General features: G+C 36.1%; 1 protein-coding gene across 2 annotated transcripts in view; it reads left to right on the top strand.

The window, feature by feature from the left end:
- Eps15 (epidermal growth factor receptor pathway substrate 15) overlaps positions 1 to 19,784 on the top strand; it is a 102,376-nt gene that overhangs the window by 30,599 nt on the left and 51,993 nt on the right. For both annotated transcript variants that reach the window (XM_034502174.2, XM_034502172.2), the window contains exons 6-12: positions 1,741 to 1,806; positions 2,338 to 2,463; positions 5,738 to 5,797; positions 8,302 to 8,391; positions 9,220 to 9,365; positions 11,382 to 11,538; positions 16,564 to 16,649. In XM_034502174.2, the coding sequence (XP_034358065.1) occupies positions 1,741 to 1,806; positions 2,338 to 2,463; positions 5,738 to 5,797; positions 8,302 to 8,391; positions 9,220 to 9,365; positions 11,382 to 11,538; positions 16,564 to 16,649 (731 nt within the window). The remainder of the gene's footprint in view (positions 1 to 1,740; positions 1,807 to 2,337; positions 2,464 to 5,737; positions 5,798 to 8,301; positions 8,392 to 9,219; positions 9,366 to 11,381; positions 11,539 to 16,563; positions 16,650 to 19,784) is intronic.

Raw genomic sequence — 19,784 nt, 5'->3', positions numbered from 1 at the left:
CTCTCTCTCTCTCTCTCTCTCTCTCTCTCTTTTTTTCCTTCTGAGACAGTTTTTCTGTGTCCTGGCTGTCTTGGAACTCACTCTGTAGACCAGGTTGGTCTCGAACTCAGAGATCCACTAGCCTCTGCCTGCCCAGTTGGGATTAAAGGCGTGCCCCACCACTGCCTGGCTGATTAGTTCTTAAGATACTGAATGATTTATATTCCACTTATGGGAATGTCTAATTTTAGACTATGACTATTTTTCTGGAATGATTCTTTTTCTTCCTGAATTCTAGAGGGTCTTTAAAAATTAGGAAGTTAACTCTCCATTCATATAATTTGCAACTACACTCTTTCAAATTGTCATTTGTCATTTTTTGGGCTATATTATTTGCCCCCACAACAAAAATTGTTTTATGTAAACAAATTGTCAAGGTAAAACTGATTGTTTATTTTTCTATATTATTCCTATTGGAGGTATGAGTGGATTCAAATCCATTCTTTCATGATAACTACTGAATATAACTACTGAATAGGATTAATACAATGTATTGAATAATCAATCTTTTTCATACCAATTTCAAATGCCACATCAGTGATGACCTAAATTTCCATATCCATGTTGACGTTTTTATGGATTTTCTGTTCTGAATTATTGATCTGTTTATCTGTGTGTTTTTACAATGTTTTGATTATCATTGTTTGGGAAATTATATATGATATTGCTATTAGCTCCATTCCAAACTTGTTCAGAGGTTTAATGGCTGTTTTATTTTAAATTTAATTTTGGTGCTGCTGGAGCTAAACCCAGTAAGTGATAAAACACTTACTGGACAAGTGTTTTATCACTGAGGTGTCTCCAACCCCTCTGTTTTTAAACTTAGTGTTTTAGAAGTATTAAGGCTTTTAACTTCAGAGGGCTAGAGAGATGGCCTAGCAGTTAGGAGCACTGGGTTCTCGCTTCCAGAGGACTCAGGTTTGCTTCTTAGCACCCACATGGTGGCTTACAACTATCTGTAACTCCAGTTACTGGGAATTCAACATATTTTTCTGGTCTACATTGGCACTAGCCATATATGTTGTACACAAGCATATATGCAGGTAAAATAACCATATACATAAAATAAACTAATAAGCTAAAGATACTAAGGTATAATTCTAGGGATTTTTCAAATGTATTCACCTGTCTTTAGCCATGTAAAGACATAAAAACTTGAGTGTGGTGCTGTTAGGTATCATGACAAGGAACGTGCAAGTGCTAAATGAGCTTCTTAATACTGGGGGAAAGGTTGTACTTTTTTCTTTCTTTTCTTTTCTTTCTTTCTTTCTTTCTTTCTTTCTTTTTTTTTTTTTTTTGTGTGTGTGTGTGTGTGTGTGTGTGAGAAAGGGTTTCTCTGTGTAGCCCTGGCTGTCCTGGAACTCACCCTGTAGACCAGGCTGGTCTGAACTCAGAAATCCACCTGCCTCTGCCTCCCAAGTGCTGGGATTAAAGGCATGTGCCACCATTGCCTGGCAAGTATTTTTTTTTTTTTTTTAATGTTCAAAGTAGATGCCTATTATCTTATTCTTAGTTGTAGCAGTAATTTGGCAAAATGAAAATGTTTTTATTTCAGTGGACAATAGATTAAGGTCTAATTAAAGTAAAATAATGTTGATATCCAGCATTTTACACAAATATATTTAAATGCAGAAACCACATTTTTTTCATTGATTATTAGCATGAGGACTTGAACAGTTCATTGTTGTCTTTATTTCCTAGCTTGACTCCAGTAGTCCTTTGCTAACCAGTGGGACCTCAGTTGCTGAGCTCCCATGGGCTGTAAAGGTAAGGAAGTTTCTTGAATCTCCTTTGCTTCCTACTTATAAATACCTTTCTCCCTACCCTCAAAATATGTTGTTCTGCATTGGACTTTTCATATGTATGTTCAGATAGTTAGGGAAAATTCTGAAATTGAAAATCTTGAGTAATACCTTAGCCCCGTTAAGATTTTTAAACATTTAAAAAATGTCTAAAGATTTTTGACATTTAAAAAAGCATTTTCTTTCAAGGAACTGAAAGATAGAATATCACTGCTGTTGTGTTACTTTGTTGCTATAGGTCTGTTTGAGGGGACTCGGTGCTCTTCAGAGCATTCCATCTCTGGGTTTGATTCTGACAGCAGAAAAAGGAAACATAGTGTTTCAACTAGTCTTTAGTAGAGACACTTTGAAATTATTTAATATATTTTGATGAGAATGTTTTAAAAAAAATGTTACCTTAAAATCTTATCTATTAGTTGAGGATTTGATTCTTATATGTACAGTTAAATCCTTTTCATGATTATTTAACTTGTCATCTGTTTTTTTCATATTGTAGTCTGAAGATAAAGCCAAATATGATGCAATTTTTGACAGCTTAAGCCCAGTGGATGGATTTTTGTCTGGTGATAAAGTGAAACCAGTGTTGCTCAACTCTAAGTTGCCTGTGGAAATCCTTGGAAGAGTAAGATAGCAAACCTCAAATGTAGTTTGTTTGTTTGTTTTTTTGTTTGTTTGCTTGCAAACATTTTTAATGAATTCCTCAGGCTGGCTTAGAACTCATAAACCTCTTGCCTGAGCCTCATGAGTGCTAGGATTACAGTATTGTACTAGATGCAGTTATTATATATTCTAATTTTATACTTACCAGGAACACTAATTTAATATGTATAGATCTTACTAAAGTTGTATCAGTATAGAATTTTTTGTATTTGTAACATTAATTTATTGTCATTATATTTCTGGTTTTAATTGTTCCCTATAAAATATGAGAGGTTAGATTTAGTTATATATGTAAGTCCATTAAGCATATTTGTATCTTTCCATGTATATGTGAATGATCTAATTTTTTGACAGATTCTAAGGACCATCTATATTTTTTAAAAAGATTTATTTTTAAGTGTTTGTGTGTGTGTGTGTGTTTGTATGTGTGTGTGTGTACATATGAGTACAGATGCCCATAGAGTACAGACCAGGTATAGGATCCCTTGGATTTGGAGCTACAAGAAGCTATGAACCACCATGTAGGTGCAGAGAATTAATTCAAGTCCTCTGGAAGAACAGGAATGCTCTTAATTGCCATCTCTCCAAGCCCACACCATGTGTATTTTATGTTTTTTATCTTATGCTATGTAGTATAGGGTCTTGGTTTTTTTTTTTTTCAGTTTTTTTATTGGATATTATATTTACATTTCAAATTTTATCCCCTTCCCCCCTTCCCCCACCACCCAGGAACCTCCTATCTCAACCCCCCTCCTCATGCTTCTATGAGGATATGCCCCCACATACCCCCCCACTCCCACCTCCACCCTCCAATTCCCCCCACTGGGTGTTCATCCTTCATGGGACCAAGAATCTCCTCTCCCACCTATGCTCAACAAGGCCATTCTCTCCTTCATGTACAGCTGGAGTCATGGGTCCCTCCCTATGTGCTCCCAGGCTGGTGGTTTAGACCCTGGGGAGCTCTGATTGGTTGGTATTGTTGCTCTCCTCATGGGGCCACAAACCCTTTCTGCTCTCAGTCTTTGCCAGAGGCTGACACATTCAGAGGCCAATGCTCACAGCTAACCACTGATCTGATCAAAGGTTTCCCAATGGAGAAGTTAGAGAGAAGACTGAAGGATCTTGTTTTAAGGAATATGAAATCACAAATTTTGTTCTCTGACTGACTAGGCTTTTTGGGTTTTTTCCTAGATGTATGTGAACCTTTAATTTGATCTAAGACCTTTAAATCTTAGGCTCCTTATTTCTCCTCTGTCTTTTTAAAATTGCATTTTAATTAAGTGTGTGTGTGTGTGTGTGTGTGTGTGTGTGTGTGTGTGTGTGTGCCACAGTATGCCACTGTGAAAATTAGGGGACAATTTGAGGGACTCTGTTCATTCCTTCTACCATGTGAGTCCTGGGGATAGAGCTCAGTTTGTCAGGTTTGGCAGGCACCAAGCTACCAAGCTCCTTTATCTGCTAAACTGTCAAGTTTCTTTCTTTTTTGAGGGGTTTTGTTTTTGTTTTTCTCTGTGTGTACTTGCATACAGAAGCCTCAGCTAGTGTGCTCTTCTCAAACTGTCTACCTTGTTGTGTTTTTAAAAATTTTTTTTTACCTTATTTTTTGTTTTGTTTAGTTTTTGAGACATGTGTTTTCCTTATCCTGGAGCTCTGCCACTCCGGTACTGGGCCCACAGGCCTGCACTACCAACACCTAGACACCTACTTTTTTTTTTTAATGATTTATTTTATGTGTATGAATGGTTTGCCTGAATATATGTATGTATGTACACCGTGTGCATGTCTGGTGCTCATAAAGGTCAGAAGAGGCCATTGGATCCCCTGGAAATGGCATTATGGATGGTTGTGAGCCACCATCTGGATGCTAGGAGCTGAACCTGGGTCTTTGCAAGAGCAACAAGTGCACTGAACTTCTGAGTCATCTCCTGACACCTACCTTTTTATGTGTATCTGGGAATTGAACTCAGGCCTTCATGCTTGCATGGCAAGAACTCCCCTGTTCATGTGTCAGGTGTTTAGTCAGTAGTGTTAGGCATAGTGACATGTTGCTGTGTAACCATCATCACCATCATGACTTTTACATCTTGTAAGATTAAAGTTCTATTTTGTTGTCTTCATAAATTATTTTTTCTTTATTCAACTTGTGTGTGTTCATCTATAATTCCATACCTTTCTTTTTAGCTGTTTCCCCACATTGTTCTTCAGTTTCTTGTCTGACGAAATCATAAACTTTAACTTGAATTTCCTACTTTCCTATCTAGATACTTTTCCTAAATGTTTTTAAGACTTTAATTCTTTGACTTTGTTAATAAGTTTTTTATTTTTACCAAAACCTCAAATTTGCATATGGTAATTATTTGCCTTCTCTTTTGTTGTGTTCAGGCTTTTGAGAAATGCTAAAATAAATTCCTGATCACTAATTTTATCTGGGTTTCTCCCTACTGCTTGTCACTTTTGTTCTGTTTTCAATGTAATTTATCTCCTTTCTTTCTTCAGGTTTTAAACCATAACCACTTTCTTTAAATATCCAGCTCTTTGTGTATTCCTTGTGTAAACAGCCACAGGGGGTCAAATCCCAGCTGCCTTCCTTAAGTGACTTTGGGAAAGTCCTTAGGAAAACTGTGTGTTGGTTTTCAGGTCTTTAACGTGAGCAAACATTTCAGTTGATAGGGTTCCAAGGACTGAATGTGATAGTGTATGTAATGTACTTAGTACAGTGCTTGTTACACACTCAGAATATTAGATGCCATGGTGGGATGGTGATGACTGCCATCACATTGCCAGAGATACTTGTGCTACCATTCCTGGGCTATTAATACAGACTTTGGTTTGTTGTTTTGAGACTGTTTCTCTGTGTAGCCCAGACTTCCCTGGAACTCTTTTTGTATACCAGGCTGGCCTTGAACTCAGATCTGCCTGCATCTGCCTACTGAATCTGGGATTAAAGGCATGCAGCACCACGTCTTTCAAAACTGGTTTTTAAAAGCTCTTTTCTAGTATTGTTTCCAACTTTTTCTCTACGGTGTGGTCAGTGTGAGATTCCTAAACTTTGAATAATTCAATTTTCTTGCTTTAACCTTCTAGTAACTTCCCATTACAACTACGACAAAGTCCAGATTCCTTTTAAGACACTTAGCCTCAGACACTCTCATATTCCATTAGTATACTTTCTCTTTCTGTCCCTGAATCGCACATAAAATAAAGAACACTAATTGTTCTCACTTTTCTTTTTTAAGGTTTGGGAGTTGAGTGATATTGACCATGATGGAAAGCTTGACAGAGATGAGTTTGCAGTTGTAAGTAACTAGATGTTCTTAAAATATAAAATATTGTCATGTGACAGCCTTCTCACACCCACACCTCCTGACAGCTTACTAAGATAGGCCTTGAGTTTACAAGCTTCCTACTTGCTTAAATTACAGTGTGTGTCATTTGCCTTGGGAAATAGTTTCCATTTAAATTTATCCTTAGAATATGTCCATCAGATTGTAGTCATTAATGTCTTTAGAGTTTATAGGTGAGTGCATATATTTAATGAGTAAGAGAATGTGTGTGTTTTGCCATCATTTTTTTTCTCACTTTAGGTACATAGGAAAGATACTCCATTAATGTGCAATAAAAATGATGGATATTTAAAAGCCCTGATATTGATCTGATGTCCACTGAAAGTTAAAGTTAATATTGCTTAAAACACAAAGAGAAAATCACTTAAAGAAAGGCAGTAGTTGGTAATAATCTTGAACTAAGTCCTTTCCTTCTCTGGTACCCTGTGTAAGTTTAGCTTTGTTTGCGATGATTTTATTTACTTACTTACTTTTTTTTTTTGAGAGAGAGAGAGAGAGAGAGAGAGAGAGAGAGAGAGAGAGAGAGAGAGAGAGAGAAAGAGAGAGAGAGAAAGAGAAAGTTTCTCTGTGGATCTCTAGCTGTCCTGGAACTTATTCTGTATACCAGGCTGGACTACTACTTGAACTCAAGAGATTCAGCTACCTCTGCTTCCCAAATGCTGGGACTAAAATCTATCACCATCACTGCCCAGCCTAATTTTATTTTTAAATAAAGGTATCCTAAATTTTTTTAGTTTAGTGTCTTTATGTGTTTCTGTACTCACACAGCATATACCAGCTTGAGAACTATTGTTTCTCTCCACACACACAGGCACACAATGGGGCACGTGGGATTGGGGGACATAATTTGATCTGGTTGCTGTTTTTGTTTTAGTTGCAGTCTTTGTATATGAAAGAGTACAGAATAGAAAGAAAACAAGATCATAGTCTAGCATTACTAAAATTCTGTTCATCTTTAGGATTTTGGTGAACAAAAGTTTGGCTTTAGTTGTGTCAGGGAAACTATTTTCAAAAAACATGAAATTAGGAACTTTTTTAACTTTCAGAAAAAAATGTGTTGTCTATTGGCAGCAGATGGCAAGCAGTGCTTTTTTGTTTTGTTTAGTGTCTACTTTTCCAGGAAATGGCTTTATCTGCAACAAGAATGCTGACCTTGACATACATGCTAGTCACTGTTAGCAAAGTACCAGCCTAGTACTACATATACTGTGAATTTGGTTGGAAAGGGTGTTCCCAACAGATTGTTTCTTTCTGGAGTTTCAAGTTTTTGGAGACATAAGGTTCATGTGTTTTCAAACTGACATTGACTTCTTAATTGTTTGGCCAGTTTGTGGTAAAGGCTTGGTTTGGCTATCCCTGGATACGCAGCCCCAGAGAACTTTTTAGAAATGCCCAGTGCCAGCTTTACTGATTCCAAAATTCCAGGAAATTCTGATGTGTACTAAAATCTGGGTCCACAGATCAGATTTAGCTTTTCCAATTATAAAGAAAAGTATGGTAGTCAAAATTATTATATAGGTGCTGTTGTTAATGCTGTAGCTAGGGAGATCTTGGTTTGTACCTTATACATTTATATATAATATTTATATATTATGTATAAAATAGAAACATCTAAATGTATATCTAGCTATATAAGTATATAGATATATAGACATTAAAAAGGTTTTTTTTTGAGACAGACTCTTATATAACCTAGGCTGGGCTCCAACTCAGTTCTCTGCTCTCAGTCCTGAGTTCTGGGATTATAGGCATGTGACACCAATGGCTTAACGTATACAGTAGCCTATGGCATCTTTAAAATATTGTCTTAGGCAAGTTAGCATCCCTGAGCTGTAGTTTATTTATAAAATATTACGCATCATATAAATTGTGGGTTACAGTTGTATTGAGTACTCAGTACTGATTTGAAAACTCTATAAAACTCAAACTTAGGAGTTAAGATAGGAGCCCAAAGTAAATTTCCTTTTGAGAGAATTATGATTTTCAGTGGAAGAAAATCAGGAAATAATGCACCCACTCTAGGTTGCAACAGAAATCCTTCTAGAGGTTCCATATAACCTTGAGTGATTTCACCCAAATTAAAGATAATGTCTGTTTGTCTTTTATTATATAGTTTTCTTTTTTTTTTAAAGCCATAAAAACTTCATCCTCTGAGTATATGAAATGTGTCCTTACTGTGGAGAAATTACAATGTTTTGCACTGAGATATTCTATAGACAGCGTGCTTTTTAAATATATATATATATATGCTTTAGATATTAAAATATTTTAAGATAGGTAGTACATTCTAACCATTCAAAATTAATACAAGAAGATAGTGAAAAAACAAACACACACATACACGCACACACATGTAATCTTGGAAATGATATGTGGTTGAACAGGGCTTAACTCAATGAGTGAATTTTGTACTAATTTTAAAACAATATTTGACTCCATTTTTGTTTATCTTTAAGGCCATGTTTTTGGTATACTGTGCACTGGAGAAAGAACCTGTGCCAATGTCCTTGCCTCCAGCCTTGGTGCCACCTTCTAAGAGAAAAACGGTCAGTATATCAGGCTCCATGTGGGTGATCCCCTCTTCAGCAGCCAAGGAATCTTACCACTCCTTACCACCTGTAGGCATTTCACCTATCAAAGCACCATTAAGCCAGGTAGAAATCTATCCATGTTCAAGGATATTGCTCTAACAAAAGTGCATGAATGTGTTGATAAAGAAAGAAGGTGCAGTTGAAGATGTTGCACTCCCTCTAGTTAAACCTGCATAACATGATGCCCCAGAGGAGGCAGGTGCTCCTTAGGTCCTGTGGATGTTTTGCTGGCTTTGCCTTCATCTATCAGAGATTAAAGATGGAGATGGAAGATACTGTGTGCTAACATGCATGCTTTCCCTGTCATAATTGTTTTTTAATCTGTAGATTCTTCAGATCAGGTTAATAATTCTGATTGATTCTTACTTCCTCTGACCTGTCTCTTGTCAGGTTGTAAAGACAACTAATGACAGCATGTGCATGTTCAGCTCTGGGCAAGAATGCTGCATGGAACTATAGAAAATGAAATTTGAGGATTATCTGGTTATTTTTTATACAGGTTTTCCCAGTTACTGGTGTTAGTATGGAAATTCATAGGTCAGGCTTAATTGTGCTTGACTTCATTGGTTACTTAAAAGGAAAATATTAACTTGGCATCTGTAATTGTCTTAGCTGACTTTACACTTGTTGCCTTCCCCTTACATTGCGTGGTTATGGTGTGTGGGGAGCAGTGTACCACCATCAAGGTTATTTGGGTGGATTTGTTCAAGTTGGAGATACTGTTGTGTATACTCTTTCCAAGGTTGGATTCATTTTGACAGAATCTTTCTCTCCCCATTCTAGTGGGTTGTGTCCCCTGCAGAAAAAGCTAAGTATGATGAAATCTTTCTGAAAACTGATAAGGATATGGATGGATATGTGTCTGGATTGGAGGTCCGTGAAACCTTTCTGAAAACAGGGTTACCTTCTGCCTTGCTAGCCCACATTTGGTAAGACTTTATTTTAATAAAATTTTTAAAAGATTTATTTTATGTATGTGAGTACACTGTAACTGTCTTCAGACACACTAGAAGAGGGCAACAGATCTCATTACAGATGGTTGAGCCACCATGTGGTTGCTGGGAATTGAACTCAGGACCTTTGGAAGAGCAGTCAGAGCTCTTAACCACCGAGCCATCTCTCCAGCCCCCAATAAATTTTAAAAATGTATATATGTGGTTGAGTGTCAACTCTAGTTTTATACATTTGTATTTTTTACTATTTTTGTGAATAAGTTATTATTTGTTTCATTTTTATAGAGGAAATTCAAAGAATTATGTGTAATAAACAAAAATTAAAAAGTGAAATTAAAAAAAAAAACCAACAACCAAACAACCCTCTAAACCTCAAGCATGGTTTGTTTGCTTGAAGCTTTAGGGATCTGAAGGTGTCAGATACTTGTTAGGTTGTTAAAGTGTAGACTCAGTTTACACCAGCCTCAGCTCTAAGAGTTCTTTAGAGAATCTAGATGGCTATAATTTTAACACTTTAGTAAGTAGTATCTTTAGGGCTGGGGATGTAGCTCAGTTGGTGAGGTCCCATGCAGGAGAGCCTAGGTTATATAAATTGGGTTTGGTGACATGCATCTGCAATCCCAGGACCCAAGGATCTGGAAGATGCGAAGAGCACGGCCTATCCGGCTGTACAATGACTTTCTCAGTCAGTCTGTGTGTGTCTGTCTGACTCTCTGTCTCTGTTTCTGTCTCTCTGTTCTTCCCTCCCTTCCTTCTCTCCCTACACACACACACACACACAAAAACTACATTTTTCTTTAAATGGTATTCCATATATACATATATATATACACACACACATACATACATATATATAAATTTTTGCTATCTGTTTATGATGGAGGTCTGTTTGTCCCATTTCATTCTGTAGAGAATAGAGCAGCAGTAAACCAGAGTACAAATATCTTTGTAGGAAAATAGATATATATTATTGAGGTTACTTAATCTCAGAAAGAAAAATCCTGTGTATTCTTTGTGGGTCCTTGCCTGTACCATATACATGTACATATTCAAATAGATACACATCTGGGACTAGTAAATATCACATGTAGTTAGGAGACCAGGAAAGGGTGATGAGGAAAGACAGAGTGCTTGTAAAGAACACTGAGTCATGAAAGAGGGTATAAAACTTGTGTTTCTAGTTTTAACTCTGTTGTAGGTTTTTAATTTTTTGTATTGGATAAGTGCAGAGGCATGTAAGCAGAAATTTTATAGCTTCAGAATGGCTGTATGTGTTCATAGAATTGAATATGTCCACATGTGCTCTTTAAAAAATTTTAAAAATTCATTATTTGACAATTTTATACATGTATATAGTATATTTTGATCATTCACACACTCCGTTACCCTCTCTTACCACCTTTCCATTCTCTGGAGCTCTTCCTTACAACTATCTCCTTTTAACTTTTATCATTTTGTTTCTTTTTTCTATTCTCTTGAGCTTAATTAGAGTTGCTTGCAGGTACATGGGTGTAGTATTATTTCCTGGATCATGTGCAATTTACCAGTGACTACTTCACTAAAGGAATATGACTTCCTTTTCTCTGCAGCCATTAACTGCGTCTGTTAAGAGTGGGGCCTCATGTACCCTTCTCTTGTTCATGTCGTAGTATTGATGGGCTTTACAGGTAACCACAACTGCTTTGCGAATGCAACTGTTTGCGAATGCAACCTGTTCACATCCAGAAGACAGCATTTCACAGCGCCCCTCTCCAGTTTCCTGTTTATACATTTTTTTTCTACTCTCTCTTCCATGATGTTTCCTGAGCCTTAGTGATCTTTTCAGCATCTGATTGGTTCACCTCTATAACATATATGTAAATTTTGAACAAGCTGTCATCTGTCTTTTGCAGTTTAGCTGATTGTTTTAAAAAAGTTACAATCATATTTTTCTTCTGGAGTTTTGAAGTTAATAACTGTAGCACTATTGTACTGTTTTGTTTATCTGTATAGGTCACTATGTGACACAAAGGACTGTGGGAAGCTTTCAAAAGACCAGTTTGCCTTGGCTTTTCACTTAATCAATCAGAAGTTAATAAAAGGCATTGACCCTCCTCATATTCTCACTCCTGAGATGATTCCACCATCAGACAGGTCCAGTTTACAAAAGGTAAGATAATGTCAAAGAAGACCTGCATGCCCTAGAAAAGGACAAGTGCTGTGTCAAGTCACAAAGTTGAAGGGACAGGGCACTCAGAGTTGGTAGTTTGTGTGTGTCTGTGATACTCATATACGTTCTGTTAACATCTGAACTGTAGCTTGTCAACCTTAACTATTCATTGTTCATATGAATAGTATACTTACTATACAGCTGTACTTTACTATATTAAATTGAAGAGATTTTTAAAAATTTTTTTTTGAAACAGGGTCTCATATAGCCCAGGCTTGCATTGAACACTATTATGTAGCTGAAAATTACCTTGAACTTGTGATCCTTCCTGCTTTCACTTCTTGAAGATTATAGGCATGCACCTTGCCTAGTCTAATTTTATGAATAGAGTTGAAATGGTAGCTGGAGGAATTAAATTGTTACATTTTACTTAATGATTCACGCTTACAGAAAACAAGACACATTTGGAAACAAAATCTAGGAGATAGTAATTGGTTAGTATCAATTTTACATCAAAATAGCTTTCAAGAAAAACTGTATATTGAGGATACATCTATATGTGGCTTTTGCCATAGAATGACCCTTTATTCTTAAGTACACAGCTGAATTTCATATATAAACGGCTAGAAGTTAGTTGGGTTTCTGATTAGCAGTGTGAATTTTTAGAACATCTTCATTTATTCACGATTTCCTTTGAATTTTTTTCTATTTTATCTAGAACCCCTTTTTAATATAGCACATTTATAATATCCTGGTCTATAATAGACCTTCCAAAGGACATATGATGGATTTAGTTGCTTTCAAAATTAAATAACCAAGTGTCATTTGAACCTTGTAGTCTCAGTTCCTGGGAAGGCTGACACTAAAGAATTCTTGAATCCAGAAGTTCAAGGCTATACAGCACAAGGAAACCTCATTGCAAACAAACAAATAAACAAAATAAGACATCCCACCCAAACTTTCTATCTTTAATCTTCTTTTCACTGGTAATATAAGTATTCCTATAGTGAGTTTTCAGGGTTGTATATAACAGGAACTGTCAAATGTGTGCTATTAAATATTCTCTCTCAAATATTAATAAAATATTTTGATTTTTCATTAATTTTATAACAGTTAACAATTTTGTTTTAACCTAGCAAAAGTCAAAATTGGATTTTACCCCCCAAGTAAACTAAATAGAATTCACTATGTCCAAGTCCTGATAATTGGATATATGGAAAAAAATACCATACTTTATGAGTTTGGGATGGGGCACTTTGTGAATTTTTGCAGGCTTTTTTGATGTATGACATGGGTTGTAGAGAGCCTGAAAGTGATTCTGCACAGAAGGATGAAGGGTCCTTATTTTTACTTATGCTTTCTGCTCTGTACCTGTTGCTCAGTCGTGCAACATTGTAGACTTCACTTATGTAGAGTTTTTCTTCTGTATTCTTAATCTGTAATGACTGAAATGCTTACAAGCTCTGTCTCCAAGAGAACAGAGCTGAGTCGATTTTGTCTGTTCATTGAAATCTGTTTGCTAGTAGACACTTGAGATTGTATCTGTTACCCAGCTTAATTTAGTAGACTTCTCAGAAATCTGTTCACTAGAGCATACCTTGTCTCTTGGTTCCAGATCCATGGAAATACTTTATAACTGTTAGCTTTGGTATTATATAACTGCTGTCTTATCTATTAACCAAAAAATAAAATAAAAACTTGTAAATTATTTTTTTCTCCTTACAATCTGATTTATTTAAAAAACAAAAAACAAAGAGGTACTGTATTTCTGTAGCTTCAACTAATCCTTGTTGAATGTCGCTCTCCTCCTTTCTGTGTTTTTCTAGTTTGGACTGTTTTTTCCATTCTGCAGCACTCTGCTTTCGCCTTTCTTGTACTGTCAGTTTCTTAACTCTCCTCTCTCAAGGTTAGAGCTTTATTTTATGCTGTCTTTGTTGTTGTATTTTTAGCAGTACAGTTTTATTTACATGATGCATTTTGAAATTAGAGGGTTTTTTTTAATGCAGCAAAGTTAACAATGAAAACAGTTGATAGCATGCTTTTATTAACATGTCACTTGATCCTTGCATGCACTGTGGCTTGCTTTCCCTGGACTCTTTAATCCATGAAAAATCACTAAGTTAGACTTATGAAATGCGCAAAATGATAGAGAAAACATTTGTAAGAAAGGTGCATGTGGGGCTGGAAAGATGTCTCAGCAGTTAAGAGCAAGGACTGTTCTTCCTATGAATCCAGGTTTTTGGTTTTCAGCCTCACATGGTGCCTTCACAACTGTCTGTAACTCCAGTTCCAGGGGTAGCTGACACCCTCTTCTGGCTTCCACCAGCACTACATGTACACTTACATACATATAGTCAGAACACTCATACGCTTAAAAATTAAACCAAAAGGGGTGTGTGGAGAGATGACTTAGCAGTTAAGAGCACTAGCTGCTCTATCAGAAGATCTGGATTTGATTCCTAGGCTCATATGTACAGCATCTCACAACCACCTATAACTGCATTTCCAGGGGATCCAGAACCCTCTTCTGGTCTCTACAAGCACCACCTACACACTTGGTGCACAGACTTGTAGGCAAGCAAACACTCATATACATAAAAATAATTCAAAATCAAATAAATGAATAAAATAATTTTTAAAGAAGGGCATGCTACATTTTTCTGTGTGTGCCCTTCACATGCTGTATATAATTTTAGCTGGATGTTTCTGTATTTGCTTGCATGCCACTCTAGCCATATAAAGCTACCACCTTCTAATTTGAGGTTAAACTAATTTGTTTAACTTTATCTTTTTATCTGTTGGTATTTTAATAGGAAAGACTTAAATCTGAGCCACTTTTTAAAGTTGGAGTGACAGAAGAGGTGTGGAAGCTATGTGTTTTCTGGTATACTTGCACCTCAGAGAGAACACTTTTCAGTAGCAATTTAAGGGATAGAAGTTACTCGTGGTGATGAAAGTGAGATCAAGTGCTATTTTTTTCATCTTTTTCACTTGCCTGACTGGCTGACTTATCCTAATCCACAGGTCAAGTTTACATAAAGCTAAAACTTAGTGAATAACTGTCTCATGCAGAAATCTGCTTTAAAATTTTTAATTTAATATAGCATCAGTGAGAGTCTGTATATCAGTGGTTTAGTAAAAACAGTTAAGGGGTTTTTTTTTGTTTGTTTGTTTTGTTTTTTTTTTTTTGAGAATCATTATGGCAGTGTATACCAGTAACCTCAGCACTCCAGAAGCTAAGTCAAGAAGTTAACAGTAAGTTTAAGGCTAGCCAAGGCTATATAATGAGCTCAAGAATAGCCTGGGCTATGTAGGGGGAAGGATTGTCTCGACTACCCCTTCAACAGAAGTATATTTGATGTAAAGTTGTAATCAACATAAAATTAGAATTTTAATTAATTGAGACCATATAGATGAGTTTTAATGCTGATAGTCAAAACAATTCAATACTAACAGGCAGTGTGATATTTAAAAACATAGAAGAAATTATTTGTCAAATTTAATCGACCTGTTTACCAAGTTTACTTTTAGCACAGTGTTTTCTAAATTATTTTGGCAAGCAGTCACTTGGTCTGTTTCCTCAGCTCTTCGTTAATACTGACCTCCCAATAATCTACTTTTCAGATTACTTTTGAGAACTGATTGATGGGCTTAGTAAACTTTAAATGATTTTATAAGGGTGAGGAAATGGAATATTATGGAATATTATGGAACCTTCAGGTTTCTTCTTCTGCCTTGTAAGTTGGTGACATACATTAGTATTAATACTCAGTTTTATATTTTGCTAATGAGATCACTAATATATCTTAACTTCCACACAGTTAGGTTTTAGATTTACCATTTCCAAAAGCTGATGATTCTGTTATTTGTCAGTCAGATTGTAATAGTTTGTATAAATCAGGTGTTTAAAAGATCCTTTTGTTCTGACTTGCAAAAGCTAAACAAGACATCAGTGGGAGTTCAAAGAAGAAAACCATTTATTTGACCTAAGTAGGCAGGCCAGAGATTAATTTCTCCATTTTTCTGGTGAAGAGCATATAGTTAACAAAGTGACAGAATCTAGATTAAGCCTAGATTTTGTGTCTAGAAGTAACATTTGGTAACCAATTCTAATATTTAATATTACTTATTAAACGAAAACTAAATGTTGGGTACACTAGCACCCCATGTAATCCCAGCACTTGTGGACAGAGGCAGGAGGATTAGGAATTCAAGATCACCATTGTCTTCATAGCATGTTCAAGGCCAGGCTAGGTAAATGAGACCGTGCCTCAAAAAACCAAAATGGGCTGGAGAGATGGCTTACCAGTTAAGTGTGTACGTACACACACAGAAAGAGAAAGAGAGAATTAAAAGTTTCTTAAAACAAAACAGCATTAATATGATAGAAAGATATCATATATACAGTTATGTATGTAGTGATAGTAATATTATTGCAGAGCATGTTTGAGCAATTGGTTAGTAGGTTTTAGGTTAAGTAGAGTAGATACTAAAAGCATTTTACAAAAGTTAGTATTTGTTGAATTGAATAAAACCAACCGCTACTATAATTCCTGAGGTTCAACAAAATTTGTATACTTATTCTGTGCCAGATGATCTGAATGGAAGTAAGTCATCATCCCTCTTGCTGATAAATAACACATCTCAGTAGAGGAATTCATTTCTAATCTAGCATGTGTTTTATTTACTGCAGAGTTCTGGGTAGACTAGGATCACATTATAAAGGCAATGGGGTCTGAGGTGTGGGGTCATAATAGCTTTCTGGAGATTGTAAGGGAACTGTCTTAATTTACAAGTACATACATAATTACAATTACAAATACATACATGTTTATATATGTGTGTGTGTGTGTATATATATATACACACATATATATATATTTGTGCTAAGTATTTTATTAAATGAGTTAAAAGTGCTAATAATGTAGCAAAATGAAATACCTTGTTTCCTTGTATAGCTGTTAGCATCTTTAGTGCCTAGCATTTATAGTAGTAATGTATAACTATGCATTTTTTGTTTTTTAGAACATTATTGGATCAAGTCCTGTTGCAGATTTCTCTGCTATTAAGGAACTAGATACCCTTAACAATGAAATAGTTGACCTGCAGAGGTATGTAAAGAAAAATTATAGCTGACTTTATAAGCTACATACACGTACAATACAGACACATACAGATTATATGTACAATATATATGTATTAAATACACATATCCTCATTTCTAATGCTTATTTTGATAAATGCTACTTTATTTAGTTACCATATTTCTGTGTAAATGGAATCTGAATGCTTTTTTTAAGAATCAAATATTAGGGAAGTGATTGAGAAGATGCCCACTGTTGGCCTCTTGTTTCCACACCCGTGCATATATGCATGTACACACACACGCACACACACACACACACACACACACACACTATACCTTTTTATTACTTTGGTTCAAAATAAGTAAACATTGGGTTACTGTGTCTGTAATAATGTTTAGATTTGATTTTCACAAGCTCATAAATGCTCCATTAAACATTCTATCTTGCTTATATGTCTGTTAACATTTAAACAACTAGATAGGAAAATACTTGTCTCTGTGTCTCAAGCTGATGTAGAAAGACACATTCTCCATTGTTCTACAAGTTGCTTTCTTTACTTGCACAGCTGTTTAATGCCTTTGTAGTTATTTTAATAGGAATTAGGATACTATAAATAAAATACTCTTTGCTTTTGTTGCCATTTCTAATAAGTGTTCTGTTTGGGCAGTTAAGCTAGTCTATGGAATTATCCTGCCCTAGTATAATGTAATGTATATAATATAACTAACAATAGCTAATAATAATGCTCCATGAGGAGAATACCTAATGTTTTGTGATTATCTTATGAAAACTAAGGAGTTACAAAACCTTGTTTTAGGTTGTAGTCACACTTTATTAATGTACGATTCATTTGTGTATAAAATTACATTTGTCAAAAATATTTTCTGTTTTAACTGAGACTTGTAACACAGACAGACTTTCATGATGTCACCTTTACCATGTCATAGTAAGATTTGTCTACCTATACTAAAGCTACAGTTATTAAGGTTAAAATATTAAAGTTTGTGTTAGATCACCAAGTCTTTAAAGTATTTCATTATATACCTGGCCTCTCATTATTGTGAATATACATTTTGTTCTGTACAAAAGTTTTCCTCTTGAGAATCTGTCCCTTTGAGTTATTACAATACCTTAGAATGAATGTGTATGACTATGAAACAAAGAATTTAAACAGTATATGTGACTTTACTAAGTTACTCTCTGATGGAAGATTCCATCCTTATTGTTATTTTTTACCATTTATTTTATTTATGTATTTGTGTGTGCACATGTATGAGAATGTGCTGTGGTGCACATGTAAAGGCCATAGCACAACTTTCTGGAGTCAGCTCTCCTCCCAGCAGGTAGATCCTGAAGATCAAACTTAGATTGTCAGGCTTGGTGGCAAGTGTCTTACCCATTATGCCATCTCACTTGCTCTTTCATTGATTTAGAGATGAAGGTGTTTGATTCCCAGGACTTGTAGTTGATGTGGGATATTCTAGTTGATGTAGGATATTCTAGTTGATGTGGGATATTCTAGTTGATGTAGGATATGCTACATCATATCCTTGTAACTCTCTGGCCTTATTTCTTAGTTGGATTCCATTTTTTTCCTTGATTGAAGTATGAAGTGTTCTTCCTTCATGGTGTTCCCCCTGTAGAGCTCAGAGGTGTACACCTTTAATTTGAGCACTCAGGAGGCAGAGGCAGGTGGATCTCTGAATTTAAAGCCTGTCTGGTCTAGAGAGAGAATTCCAGGATAGCCAGGGCTACACAAAGAGACCCTGTCTCAAAAACAACAACAAAAAACCCATAAAGTTTCCCTGTCATCCTGGCCATTCTTAGACACTTCCCATATTACACTGTCTCCTGTGACTCTTATCACCCTTCCTAAGAGTAGACACTGCATTTGCTCTTTAACCTTCAGCACTAAGCAGAGTGCTGTAACCTCTCATTGCTGCTTTGTTGTTGTATTAGTCACTTTTCTTCCCACTGTGAGGAAATGCAACAGAAGTAATTGAAGGGAGGAAGGATTTACATTGGCTCACAGTTTCAGAGGGTTCAGTCTGTCATGGCAAAGCAAGCTGGATGGTGGGAGTGGCTCCATCCACTGAAGCAGGAATATATTGTAGAGCTTGTCATACAGCAGCCAGACCAGAAAGCAGAGACTACACTGGCAGTGGGGATGGGCTACAACCTTCAAAAGCTCACTCCTAGTGACCCTATTCCAGCCACACCAAACTTCCCATAGCCTCACAAACAGCAATACCACCTAAAGACAATGTATTCAGTTCTAACAGCCTGTGAGGACGTTTACATTCAAACTATACCAATTCCTTTCTTCTAACCACATGATGAAGGTGGTCTTATTATTACCTTTCACCTCAGCCTGCTGCCTCTTTTATTATTTATTATCTCTGATTTTACTGTTTTTATTTGCCTGGACATACCTTTAACACTGTAAGTATCTATTCATGCTTTATGGCCCAAGTTTAATAGCTCTTATTAAGTTATTTTTGAAATCTTTAGGTTGCTAACTACTCCTTTTCCACTTCCAGAAACTTTATCTGTTTATTTTTATTATTTTAACTCACCATGTAGCCCTAATTGGCCTAGAACTTGCTATGTAGACCAGCCTGGCTTTAAACTCATGGCTATTCACCTGCCTCTGCCTCCTGAGTGCTAGGGCTAAAGGTATGCACTACTGTGTGCAGCCAATTCTTAAAAGGTATTGATGGATTCCAGAAGAGTCTTTACTCTGGAAGTAAATGCCTCAGAGAAGTTGTGGGGGTTTTGTTTTGCTTCAGATTTATTTTATTTTTAAGTGTGTGTGTGTGTGAGAGAGTGTGTGTGTGTGTATGTGTGTGTGTGTGTGTATGTGTGTGTGTGTGTGGTGGGTTATGTACATGTGAATCAGTTACCTGTAGTAGCCAAAGGTATAGGATCCTGGTGAGGCTGGAGTTACAAGCAATTGTGAGTACTGTGAAGGGAACTCAAGTCCTCAGCAAGAGCAGCTTTTGCTCTTAACCATTGAATTATCTTTCCAACCCCCTAAGAGACGTTCCTAAAGTCGGAAAGGTGCAAGAAACTGAGGCTATTTTGGTCACTTGTATAATGTGGTCATGATAATTTATGCTGAGGCAGGAGGTAATATTTTGACATCTGCTAGATTCTGCT

The sequence above is a fragment of the Arvicanthis niloticus genome, chromosome 5 (assembly GCF_011762505.2).
Source record: "Arvicanthis niloticus isolate mArvNil1 chromosome 5, mArvNil1.pat.X, whole genome shotgun sequence".
Taxonomy (NCBI): Eukaryota; Metazoa; Chordata; class Mammalia; order Rodentia; family Muridae; genus Arvicanthis; species Arvicanthis niloticus.
Note: the sequence above shows the minus strand (reverse complement) of the source record. Positions and strands in the feature narration are given on the sequence as shown.